This window comes from Arachis ipaensis, chromosome B1, assembly GCF_059453495.1.
Source record: "Arachis ipaensis isolate K30076 ecotype BB chromosome B1, ASM5945349v1, whole genome shotgun sequence".
Classification (NCBI taxonomy): domain Eukaryota; kingdom Viridiplantae; phylum Streptophyta; class Magnoliopsida; order Fabales; family Fabaceae; genus Arachis; species Arachis ipaensis.
This window is the reverse complement of record NC_142436.1, coordinates 144916662-144930836: the sequence shown is the minus strand read 5'-3', so window position 1 is coordinate 144930836 and position 14175 is coordinate 144916662. Positions and strand designations below refer to the sequence as shown.

Genomic DNA, 14175 nt, shown 5'->3' with positions numbered 1-14175 from the left:
AAGACATAGAACCAAACAGTTTATACAATAAACAGATACACATTTTCTTACAACATCTAGTCATTCATTTACAACAATGTAAATAGATTAAGAAATATTTAAGTCCACAATATAAAGTGTCTAACCTTCTGCATATCAGAAATGAAACACCACCCGTTAGCCTTATAGTCTCCTAAATCATTATTAACTAAAGTCATTGGAATAATTAAATCTACAACATATAGTTTACATATTTTTTATGTCCAATATTTATTTTTTAAAAAAATTACATGTAAAAGTATACTCATTAATCAAATTTATACTATACCAATATATAATGGACTATACCAATATATAATGGACTATACCAATGTATAATGGGAATAAGAAATTTTGGTATCCAAATTTTTCTTACTATTTTACCCCTGTTTTTTTTTGTTAAACATTGGATTCAATATAACAAACGTTTTACTACGGTCCTCCATGTTTATTATCTTTTTAATCAAGGAAAGAATTTATCACACGACAGAGTATCAAACTGATTTTAAAAACTAACTCACTTTCAATAAAAACTGTTCCACCTTCAATCATACTTAATAGAATTAAATTACTCATTCCCTTTCAATCTTGATCTCACAAAAATTTTTCTTCTCTGCATATTATTGTTATCTTTTTGACAAATAGAAATAGAAACTTCACGAAATCAACAGTCACGTCAAACGTCGACCCACTTGAACAGATTATGCTAGGCAAAGAAGATAGAACATGACCGAAGAACAAAGACAACAATACCTAGCTAGAAGACGTGCAAGTTATCAGGAGATGATTCGATATGGAAAACAAATTACCATACCAACTGATACAACTCCAATTCTAAACACTGGTGGAGGTACCGATTAACTACAAACATAGGGATAGCCAGATTGACTACAATTAAACAAATGGCCAGAGCTACCACCTATCATCAATTTGCTACAGGTAACACGATAACTAAATTTAAATTTCTTTGTTATAAATTGAATTAGTTCTTAATAATTATATTTTACTTTTCAAAAATACAGAAATGGAAGCACATGACAATAGAACTGCCACAGATAACAGAAATCAAAATAACATACACAAAATTAAACAAATTAATATTACTATACATGGTTTAGTATCCAAAATATATATCACGAAATTATACATATACTGCAGTGTCTTTCTTAATCAAACAACACATCAATCATATATCAAGTTATAAAGTTAATATTAAAAATTTGGTATCCAACTTTTTCAAACATCATTCATCTTTAAAAATAATTTAAAAAAAAATTAATGGTCAAAATAATAATAATAATATTTTTTTAATATATTTCATTTTCATCTTACAATATAATATATAACGTAATATATAATATTTATATATTTATATTTATATTAAAAAAGAATAAAAAAATAATGTCATGTAAGACTAACAACAAAAACAAAAAGTACTCTTATATTAAAGTTTATGATAATAATTTCATAATCAATAATAAAATTTATATATTAAAGTAATGAATTAATATAACATTAAATTTTTTAACAACATGTTAATTTAATTTTTTTAAATTCTTTATGTTCTCATATTTAGAGCTTTGGTAATAATATATATTTCTAAAAAATTAAAAATAAAATTAGGATATATTTTACTTACATACAAATATAACTGTTAAAAAATTACAAGAACTATCTATACCAATATATAATAGGAATACACATGTTTATTATCCCATTCTTTTTTTCTCTTTTGTTCCTATTTCTTTTTTATTAAAAAATGGGTTTCGCACGAAAGAATTTAGAAACTGAACCACTTCTAATAAAGAAAACTAACACTACGTACTCCGAATACATGATATTTTGAAATTAAATTTATTAATTATATTTTTATCTTTGATTTTTTATGATATTTTTTAAAAATTATTAAAATATAAATAATTAATATAAATAACGTTATACTATAATCATAATAATGATGTAAATAAAATTACGTCAACAAAATATTAATTATTTATTATTTTTATTAGTATTTTTCATACATAATAGCTCATAATACAATAGTATATAACTGATCAATATATCATTATAGTAGAATAACTAATAGTATATAAAATATAATTATTTTATTAACAGTTATTTCAATGGGACAATAGTATTTAAATTATAAAGAAAAATAAATCATTAACTAAAGTCATTGGAATAATTAAATCTACAACACATAATTTACATATTTTTTATGTCCAATATTTATTTTTTTTAAAAGCTACATATAAAAGTGTACTCATTAATCAAATCTGTACCAATATATAATATAATGAACTATACATAATGGTTAAAAAAATTACAAGAGCTATTATTTTTTATCCCCCGTGATTAAAAAAGTACTGCATAAATAAAGATTAATTCCTTTTATTATAAAGATTAATTCCTTTTATTATTAACGTAAACACAAAAAAAATAAATTAAAAAAATAAATTAAAATATCTCAAACATTAATGGACGAGATTCAAACCTTTGAAAAAAAATACTATAAAATACTATAAGAGAAATATAGAAAAAACTATTTGTATTATAATAAAGAAATATAGATCAATTCTAAAATAATTAAAGTTACCGATATTTTATTTCACGCAATCAAAGTTGACTAATATTATGATAACTAATTATTCTCTTATGAGTTTAATTTATGCTTATTTTCTATATCTACTTCTACTTAATATACTAAAACTGGGTTTTCTCCTAACTAATGGAAGTGAGGTGTCGATTCCTCATGAATCCATTTTTCCGCCAAAATAAATACACTATTTTCTCTTTTAAGTTTATTTTATAAAAATGTCTTTATTATAATTATACTATAATTAGCATTTACGTAATAATGCATAATTATACTAATTTAGGAAAATATCTTTATTATAGTTATATAAAATCAATATTTAATGCATTATTAAACTACTTATCAATTACCAATCGAAAATATTTTTAATAATAATAATAATAATAATAATAATAATAATAATAATAAGGGTTAAGTACTGAAATCGTCCCTAAGGTCTGGGGTGAAAATCAAAATCGTCCCCGACCTTTTTTTGTTATTAAAATAATCCTCAACGTTACAAAACGTTATAAAATCGTCCTTTTCCACTTCAATTTTATTTTTTTACCATATTTCCCTTCATTATTAATAAAAATAATCAAAAATAATATTAAAAAATTAAAACAACCCCCCACCCCCCCCCTCCCACCCCTCAACCCTCCCCCCCTCCACCCTCCCCCTCCCTCACTCCCTCCTGCCTCCCCCCTCCCTCCTCCCTCACCCTCCAGTAATTCCCTCAGCCCACTCCCTCACCCCCCACCCCTCAACCCTCACCCCTCCCGCCTCCCCCCTCCCTCACCCTCCCGTAACCCTTCAGCCCACCCCCTCACCCCCACCCCTCAACCCTCCCCCCTCCCTCACCCCCTCACCCCTACCCCTCAACCTTCACCCCTCACCCCTCCCGCCTTCCCCCTCCCTCACCCTCCAGTAACCCCCTCAGCCCACTCCCTCAACCCTCACCCCTCCCGCCTCCCCCTCCCTCACCCTCCCGTAATCCTTCAGCCCACCCCTCACCCCCATCCCTCATCCCTCATCCCTCACCCATCACCCCATCTACCCAATCACCCCACAAAATAAATTAACAGCAAATCAGAAGCAGAAGAAGCATAACAATTTCAATAATCACATCAATTTCAATAAACAATAATTCAATAATCATCAACTACCATTTTAGTTTTCAGATCCAAAAGTTCAATAATCATCAAGTTACAATTTCAGAAGCAGAAGTTCAAGCAGAGCAGAGGAAGAAGCAGAAGTTCAATAATCATCAATCATGTATATGTTCTTCAAAAATTAAAAAAACAAAAAACAAAAATAGGAAGAACGAAGGGCGGCGGCGGGTTGGACGCAGGGGCGGCGACGGCGGGTTGGACGCAGGGGCGGCGACAGTGGAGTGAGGGGGTGAGGAGGTGAAGGAGTGAGGGAGTGGGATCTGATGAAGAGAGTGAGGGAGTGAGGGAGGTTTGGGGTGAGGGGGTGAGGGAGTGAGGGAGGGGGTTTGGGGTGGAGGGAGAGACGAAGAGATCTGGGTGGGTGGGGGTGGGGTTTTATTTTTTTTAATATTATTTTTATTAATAGTTAAGGGTAATTTGGTCCAAAAAATAGAAAAGGACGATTTTATAACGTTTTGTAACGTTGAGGATGATTTTAATAACAAAAAAAGGTCGGGGACGATTTTGATTTTCACCCCAAACCTTAGGGACGATTTCAGTACTTAACCCTAATAATAATAATAATAATAATAATAATAATAATAATAATAGACGAACAATCATGGTTACACATTCCCTAATAAAAGGAAACACATTCGTGGTTACAATCATGTTTTTTCATTCACTTCGTGCGGTGTACACATAGACGAACAATTAGCTACAGCAAGTCATGGTATATATACATTCCGTGCTCAATGATTAATGTACCACAGTATATGAGGATTTCATCCGGATCAAGGGGCACGGCCACGCTTCTTGCAACTGTATATATACGATATTGAGCACGAGTTACAAAATAGAATGCTGGAGAACACACAACTGCATGAAAGTTTGATTTTGAAGCTACAACACTTGTTGCACCGATATAATCCTTTTATCCATGTATTCCGCCAGCTTGCACAATGACTAGATGTGCAAGAGTGTAGTTTGGTGATCAGAGAGCAACCTGCTAATCAACCACAATACAGTCTCCCAACTGCTTCACAAGTAGCAGCCATAATAATCAGTGATGACATTGAAACAATGGTGCGCGGACGAGATATTAAGGTTCAAACTCATGCTGGTAACCTCAGAAGGATTCAGGAGTTTGTTGGGTATTACGATCCACTATAATATCCTCTTCTTTTTCCATTTGGAACCCATGGATGGGATATAAATACTCGAACACAACGTGAAAACAAAGTATCATGCCGGACATATTATAGCTATATGCTCCAGGTACAAGCTCCTATATTTGCTACATCATTTATAGACTTCTGTAGATGATAGTTTGTACCAATACATCATTTCACAATTTATAACAATATTCTATAATCCTCGATATTTGTAGATCCGCCCCAATGATCACTCAACAGTTTTGCAAGCAGGGCGACTTCTTCAACAATATGTTGTTGACAACTATGTGAAAATGGAAACAAGAAAGTTAAGATGAGTTCGACAAAGACAAAAGGAACTTCGAGCTGAACTGTATCAAGGCTTACAAGATGCTTTGCACACAGGAGAGAATAATGCAGGTAATTATTCAATTTAATGGCCACACGATTGATCATTATGTGTTCCCGAATTTAAACTTTAAAACTAATAATACTTTTCTCTAAAATTTATTTTAGAAAATGTTGGCAGAAGAACGATATTACCATCGTCGTTCATGGGTAGTCGTCGAGACATGACTCAACGGTACGAGGATGGAATGGCTATTATTCTTAAAGAAGGAAAACCGGATATCTTTCTAACTATGACATGCAATCCATCATGGTCAGAAATAGCTTCGGAACTCAGTCCTACTCAAACTCCACAGGATCGTCTGGATCTAACAACTAGGATTTTCAGAGCCAAGTTCGAACAATTAAAGCAGGATGTTATTACCAAAGGTGTATTAGGAAAGGTGAAAAGTTATATTTATATCACCGAGTTTCAGAAAAGAGGATTACCACACGTACATATGTTGCTAATCTTATAAAACAATAACAAGTTGAGTGATCCTGACCAATATGATAGTTTGGTCCGAGCGGAAATACCATGTAAAGAAATAGAACCACACTTACATGAGGCAGTGCTAAGGCATATGGTCCATGGTCCTTGCGGAACACTAAATCAATCTTCACTGTGCATGAAGAATGGCCAATGTAAACGCAACTACCCAAAAGAGTTCGTACCAGAGACACGACGAGGTGATGACTCATATCCTCAATATAGGAGGCGATTTGATACTCCAATCCCTATCAACCAAAATGTCACAATTGACAATAGATGGGTGGTTCCGTACAACCCTTGGCTACTACTGAAGTATGATTGCCATATCAATATAGAGATATGTAGCAGTATCAAGAGCATAAAATATCTATACAAGTATTGCTATAAGGGACCAGACCGTGTGGCAATGGAGGTTCATAGAAGTTCTCATTATGATGAGGTGCAACAGTTTATTGATGCAAGATGGATTGCCACTCCAGAGGCATGCTGGAGGATATTTCGATTCAACCTTTACCGAATGTACCCATCAGTTGAAAGGTTGCAAGTTCATTTGCCAAATCAACATCAAGTGAGCTTTTATGAGCACCAAACTATTTCTAAAATAGTTAATAATGACTATTTCTCAAGAACAATGCTCACTGAATTCTTTGCACTTAATCGGGCCGATGACCAACAATCTAGGCATCTTTTGTACAGGAAAATCCCAAAATATTACAGTTGGCACAGCAAGGAAAAGGAATAGCGTCGACGCAGTCACAAAAGAGAGCTATCGATCAGATCTATACCGTTTCGCCAACAGAAGGTAAAAAATTCTATTTGCGTATTCTGTTGTCAAATGTAAGAGGCCCAATTGGTTGGGATGATTTGCTAACAGTCGATGGTGTCCAATATTCGTCCTTTAAGCAATCCGCTCAGCATCGAGGACTGTTGGAGAGTGATAGTAGTATAAGATCATGTTTGGTTGAGGCATCCATTTTAAGAATGCCATGTGCTTTAAGAAGGTTGTTTGCCACCATTTTAATTTTTTGTGAGCCAACAGATGTAAGAAGTCTGTGGGACGAGTTTCTTTCATGTATGGTGGATGATTACGCATCAACAAGCACTACAACCTGCAATGGGTTAACAAATCATTTGCTAAGGGATTTAAATGACATCCTCCTACAGCATGGAAAACATATTGCACAATACGATTTACCAGCTCTAACCGCGGACAACGATAATGACAACTTCATGCCTAGAATTATTCAAGAAGAAATGTCCATCGAAGTTCCTCAAGAAGACCTGTGTTCTATAGAAAGATTGAATCATGACCAGTCTGCAGCTTTCAGGTGCATTATGAATACAGTTGATCGAAGAGAAAGTGGAGTGTTCTTCGTTGATGGACCAGGAGGAGCAGGTAAGACATTTCTTTACAGAGCTATAATTGCAGACTTAAGAAGTAAAGGGCATATTGTCTTGGTAACTGCGTCCTCAGGAATAGCTGCAACTTTACTGCCTGGTGGTCGAACAGGTCATTCTAGATTTAAGATTCCAATCAACGCAGAGCAATCATCCACGTTCAATATAAGTAAACAATCTGATCTCGCAAAACTGATTAGGCAGACGACAGCGATAATTTGGGATGAAGCGCCAATGGCTAATAAAGAGACAATGGAATCATTGGACCGCACATTGCGAGACATCTTAGAAAACAGTAATCCTTTTGGAGGGAAGGTGATGGTTATGGGAGGGGATTTTCGCCAAGTACTAGCTGTTGTGCCGAAAGGAAGTAAGTCGCAAATGATTTCAGCTTCTATTGTTAAATCACATTTATGGGCATTCACCAAAATTCTCCACTTGTGACAAAATATGCGATCTCTTAATGATCATGATTTTGCGAAGTATCTTATGCGCATAGGGGATGGGATTGAGCCTACCATATGTGAAGACTTGGTACAAATAGAAGCACACATGGCAATACCATGGGAAGGTGAGGCATCATTACACAAATTAATAGAAGAAACTTTTCCAAATTTGCAATCTCATGGGTGGGATGCATCTTATATGGTGGAGAGAGCGATATTTACACCCAAGAATCATGATGTGCAACAGCTTAATGATATAGTCATCAACCATTTTCGGGGAGACGAACGAATTTTAGCATCCTTTGATGAAGTAGAAGGAGATACAAATAATCTGTATCAACAAGAATATCTTAACTCGATCTCCACAGGTGGATTGCCACCTCATATGTTGAAGGTAAAAAAAGGTGCTCCTCTGATGTTACTAAGAAACATAGATCCTAAGGCAGGCTTATGCAATGGCACAAGGCTACTGTGTCGAGGAACTTTTCAAAACATGTTAGACGTGGAAATCTTAACGGGCCATCACTCTGGAAAAAGAGCTTTTCTGCCTCGGATAAAACACAAAACAACTGAAAACTCAGGATTACCCTTTGTGCTTATTAGAAAGCAATTTCCTGTAAGATTGAGTTTTGCCTTAACGATAAATAAATCACAAGGGCAAACTATCCCTAAGGTAGGGATCTATCTCCCTAAACATGTGTTCAGCCATGGTCAATTATACGTTGCTCTATCTCGAAGTGTTTCTCAGTCAACCACAAAAATCTTAGTCAAAGAAGGAACAGTAGATGGGAAAAGGGGACAATTCACAAAGAATGTGGTGTTCAAAAAAATTTTGTTACCTGCACCTTAGGTAATTTATGTGCTTGGCAAATATGTGAGCCTTTTTACAAGTATAATCCGTGTATTATGTAATTTTATCATTACAATATCAACATTAGAATAGATAGTTTTGTTCACTAATTTCAACAACTAACGACTAAGATTTTTAACAGATAAATTGATATCAAGAGAGCTCATCAATATATTCAAAGAGATAAGCGAAAGGAACTGGAACCTCTACTTTACCGAACAGGTATGCACCAACTACGATTTACATAAATTATAAAAATTAATAAACATAGATCCTTAAAATATATCATTATTGGTTTTTTAAAAAATTATAGTTTGCAATGTTTATATTTACTTTGAAAAAAATTCCAAAATTTGATTTCTTTAAATGTTGCTATTAATTTTATAATTTTAGCAATAAAATTATAAAAATTAAAATTTTAAAACCAATAAAAAGTAGAGGTATGTCTTATTTGGGATGTATCATTACTTAATTCCAAAGTTATATATAAAACACTACTGAAATATATTGTGATGCATATATGTAATAAATTACAAGAAACAGGATTCCAATTATTATGGAGTACATGGAAGGATGAACAATCAATTGCATCAATGAGACCAATCGACAATAAAGTAAGGATTACAGCATTAATGACAGGGACAACTGCATTGATGATACATATTTTTGTTTTAGTGTTATTGATCAAACGTGAAATTGACTCAGGTTCATCCAATCAAAATTTATTCTATTGGTTGGGAAGGTATAGTTAAAGCAGACAAAACTCAATAATGAAAGATGGTAAAAAGAGAAATATTAGATCAAAAAAATAAAAGGTAATGCAATAAACTTTTATTACATAATAAATATTTCTGTCTATTTCGTCCTATAAACCAATTATGTTAAACCTTTAACTCTTTTTTTTCAGCCATGAACTTAGAAGAACACAACTAACTCATTTCGATACAGAACAATATCATTGCAGGTAATTGTTATTAAAAAAATTCCTAACAAAAAAAGATGTAATATCATTTAATTTATATTTTGTCAATGATAAACAAAGATTAATGTCATTTCTTTTGTCCTTTCAGAAAGTTCAATGCAAAACAAGATATCACAATTCTACAGGTTTTAATTGAATTCTTCTCTATAATAGGCAATCAATTTAATTGAATAAACCTGAAGCGTTTATATGTTTTTTTATGGTAAACAAAATCTGACAGTTTTTCAAGATGCAAGAAGTTATTGACAAGGAGATGTATGATGAATTACGAAGGATTTTTTCCAGGTACACAATCTTTATATTCTCCTAATTTTTTCATTAATACTCTTATAGTTTGATATTTAAAAACAAAATTTATAAGCATATTCATTTCTTCTATCCTTCCACTATTTGTAGGAAACTGAAGGCCTCTTCAGATTCAGAATCATATTTTGGCCTACCACTTAAAAAAGAAAAAGACAAACATGAATATCTATGATATTTAGGCAAAAATAATCTTTTGTAAATAACTAACATGCATTTGGGTTTATAGATATACTATTTTTAAATTAGGATAACATTTTTGCCGTTATTTCTTGAACTATACCTTTTTCTGATAATATATACATATATCTTTATTGTGTGCTTTTATAATTTAGCATTTTAATAAAGATTTTTTTTATAATAATTTTACTCTGAACAAAATATCATATAAATAATGCTACGTTAATTTTAAAATGATGAAAAAAATACTTATCTGACAAATTTAAAGGGTAAATGATATATTAACACCAACATTAAAATATGATATAAATAAGATCACGTCAATAATAAAATTAAAAAAAGATCATCTAATAAATTTAAAGAATGAATAATATATTTTAAAAATAAAATTAATTTCTTCGGAACAATAGAAAAGCGGCTGAACAGGCACGTTAGTGCGTGTTGAGCCGCTAGTATAAATAATAAAATTTATGAATGATTCGATACTACAAATATAATAGAGTTACAAGAGAGAAATAATGTAAGGATAATTCTTGCGTAAATTAGGCCTTCTATAATAAGTAGTAATGTGCGTATTCATAGGTCAGCATTCGGCAACACATGAGAGTACATCTTCATGAAAGCTTGTTTGTTACTCTTCATGAAAGCTTGTTTGATATATTAATTAATGAATTAATAGCTTAGGAGTATAACAACACATATAAGTAAAACTTCGTGGCAGCGAAGAGAGGTAGTTTAGTGTAGCCCCAGAGAAAGGGATGATAGTAAATAATATGGAACACAATGAAATTAATTAAAAACAATTTTATTTTGTTTGGTTAGAATTCACGCATGCAACTAACAAGACTAGAAGATGGATGCAGAAGATAGGAAGAGTACATTTTCCGCCATAATTACTTGAGATCACATGTGTTGATGAAACGTGTGCACTTCTTCAACTGTGCTAACACAAACTTTTTTTTATTAATAGTTTAAGAGTATAACAATACATAGAAGTAAAACTTCGTGCCAGCGAAGAGAGATAGTTTAGTGTAGCCTCCATAAAAAGGGACCATAATAATTAACAAAGCACATAATGAAATTAATTAAAAACAACTCTATTTTGTTTGGTTAGAATTCACGCATGTAGCTATCAAGACAAAAGGATGGATGCAGAAGACAGGGAGAGGAAGAGCACATTTTCTGTCACGATTACTTGGGATAACATGTGTTGGTGAAACGTGTGCACTTCTCAGCGCTAACACAAATTTCTTTTTGTTAACAGTGACTACGTGTCTTCAACTCATTATTTTGCTCTTATTGTATTTTATGAAGTATATAACCAAAGGTGTGTTTAACAAATGCGTTGGAGAGGATAAAATATGTTTAAATTTTTTGAATACTATTTCTTGGTATTTGGTAAATTATTTTTGCTTTAAACGCAAATATAATTTTGCATCCTAAAAGCACATTTATTTGAAGTAAGAAGTTGTAACTTCTGCTTTTTCTTAACATGCGTATTATTTTTATTACTTTCTTTCATAGTATAAGAATTTTCATATTTGTTTCAAGTCATTCCAAATATTTTTTTTTCATATTTTGATTTTTTATTAAATTTTTTATTATAATATTATTATAATATGAATTATTGATTTTATTAAAAAAGACAAAGTAAATAAAAATTGATCATACAAAATAATAGAGTATAAATAATAATTTTTTTGAATGATTTGCTACTACAAAAATAATAGTTACAAGAGGAAAATAATGTAAGGGTAATTCTTGCGTAAATTAGGCCTTCTATAATAAGTAGTATTGTGCGTATTCATATGTCAGCATTCAACAACACATGAGAGTACTTCTTCATGAAAGCTTGTTTGATATATTATTAAAGAAGTAATAGCTTAGGAGTATAACAACACATATAAGTGAAACTTCGTGGCAGCGAAGAGAGGTAGCTTAGTGTAGCCCCATAGAAAGGGATGATAGTAAATAATATAGAACACAATAAAATTAATTAAAAACAATTTTATTTTGTTTGGTTAGAATTCAAGCATACAGCTAGCAAGACAAAAATATGGACACAGAAGACAGGAAGAGTATATTTTCCGCCATAGTTACTTGAGATCACATGTGTTGGTGAAACGTGTGCACTTCTTCAGCTGTGCTAACACAAACTTCTTTTCATTAATAGCTTAAGGGTATAACAACACATATAAGTAAAATTTCGTAGCAGCGAAGAGAGGTAGCTTAGTGTAGCCTCCATAAAAAGGGACCATAGTAAATAACATAGCACACAATGAAATTAATTAAAAATAACTCTATTTTGTTTAGTTAGAATTCACCCATGTAGCTAACAAGACAAGAGGATGGATGCAAAAGACAGGGAGAGGGAGAGCACATTTTCTTCCACGATTACTTAGGATCACATGTGCTGGTGAAACGTGTGCACCTATGCTAACATAAACTTCTTTTCGTTAATAGTGAATACGTGTCTTCCACTCATTATTTTGCTCTTATCGTATTTTATGAAGTATATAACTAAAGGTGTGTTTGACAAATGCGTTGGAGAGGATAAAAATATGATTAAATTTTTTGAACCCTATTTGTTGGTATTTGGTAAATTATTTTTGCCCTAATCGCAAATGTAATTTTGCATCCTAAAAGCACGTTTACTTGAAATAAGTTGTAACTTCTGCTTTCTCTTAACATGCGTATTATTTTTAGTACTTTCTTTCATATTATAAGAATTTTCATATTTGTTTCACGTCATTTCAAATATCTTATTTTTATTATTTTTAATATTTTTTTCGTATTTTGATTTTTATTAAATTTTTTATTATAATTTTATTATAATATAAATTATTAATTTTATTAAAAAAGACAAAATAAATAAAAAATCGATCATACGTAATAATAGAGTATAAATAATAAAATTTATAAGTGATTCGCTACTACAAAAATGATAGAGTTACAAGAGGAAAATAATGTAAAGGTAATTCTTGCGTAAATTAGGCCTTTTATGATAAGTAGTAGTGTGTGTATTCATAGGTCAGCATTCGGCAACACATGAGAGTACTTCTTCATGAAAGCTTGTTTGATATATTAATTAATGAATTAATAGCTCAAGGAGTATAAGAATACATATGAGTGAAACATCGTGGCAGCAAAGAGAGTTAGCTTAGTGTATCCCCATAGAAAGGGATGATAGTAAATAATATAGAACACAATGAAATTAATTAAAAACAAGTTTATTTTGTTTGGTTAGAATTTACGCATGCAGCTAGCGAGATCAGAAGATGGACACAGAAGACAGGAAGAGCACATTTTCCGCCATAATTACTTGAGATCACATGTGTTGGTGAAACGTGTGCATTTCTTCAGCTGTGCTAACACAAACTTTTTTTCATTAATAACTTAAGAGTATAACAACACATATAATTAAAACTTCATGGCAGCGAAGAGAGGTAGCTTAGTGTAGCCTCCATAAAAAGGGACCATAGTAAATAACAAAGCACACAATGAAATTAATTAAAAACAACTCTATTTTATTTGCTTAAAATTCATGCATGTAGGTAATGTTAGAAACAAGAGACGGAGAGAGTAATCTGAAAAGTGTATTATTGAGTTGTATGGAATGATACAATATAGAAGGGTATTTATATATGCTAAGAGAATCGTAACAGTAAAAACATAATATTCTATAATAAATATTCCAATATACTAATTGATCCTAGTTATATTCTAACATCCCCCTCAAACTCAAGTGACAACTTGAGTTTGAAACTTATTTAAAACAAAAATAAAGAGAAAAAAACACTACATAAACTCGCTAAAACGAGTGCAGACAGAACTGCCGGAAGAAAGTGCAGATGAAACTGCCGCTTATCTGAAGGAAGCGCAGACGGAACTGCCACTAGTAAGCGCAAATAGAGTTGTCGCTTGTCTGAAGGAAGCGCAGACGGAACTGCCGCTATCTGAAGGAAGTGCAGACAGAATTGCCGGAAAGAAAGGCAGACGGAACTGCCACAAGGAAATATAGACGAAACGCAGACGGAACTGCCACGAGAAAAACGCAGACAGAACTGCCACAAGAGAACACAAATGAAACTGCCACGAGAGAACACAGATGGAACTGCCACGAGGGAACGCAGACGAAACTGCCACAAGAGAACGCAGATGGAACTGCCGAAAGAGAGCGAAAACTATATGATTTCTTCATGAGAATAGGTAAGTAGCGGATGACAATGGTGTTTGAT

The 14175-nt window shown here is 32.3% G+C and overlaps 1 protein-coding gene across 1 annotated transcript; it reads left to right on the top strand.

Annotated features, from left to right (window-relative positions):
* Nucleotides 1–744: 744 nt before the first annotated feature.
* On the top strand, nt 745–13958 carry LOC107614191 (uncharacterized). Its single transcript, XM_088503180.1, has 7 exons — nt 745–868; nt 5304–5318; nt 5415–5689; nt 5921–6346; nt 6460–7546; nt 7676–8016; nt 13764–13958. Exons 1-7 carry the CDS (start codon nt 745–747, stop codon nt 13956–13958), a joined length of 2463 nt encoding a protein of 820 aa, XP_088359306.1.
* Nucleotides 13959–14175: the final 217 nt, after the last annotated feature.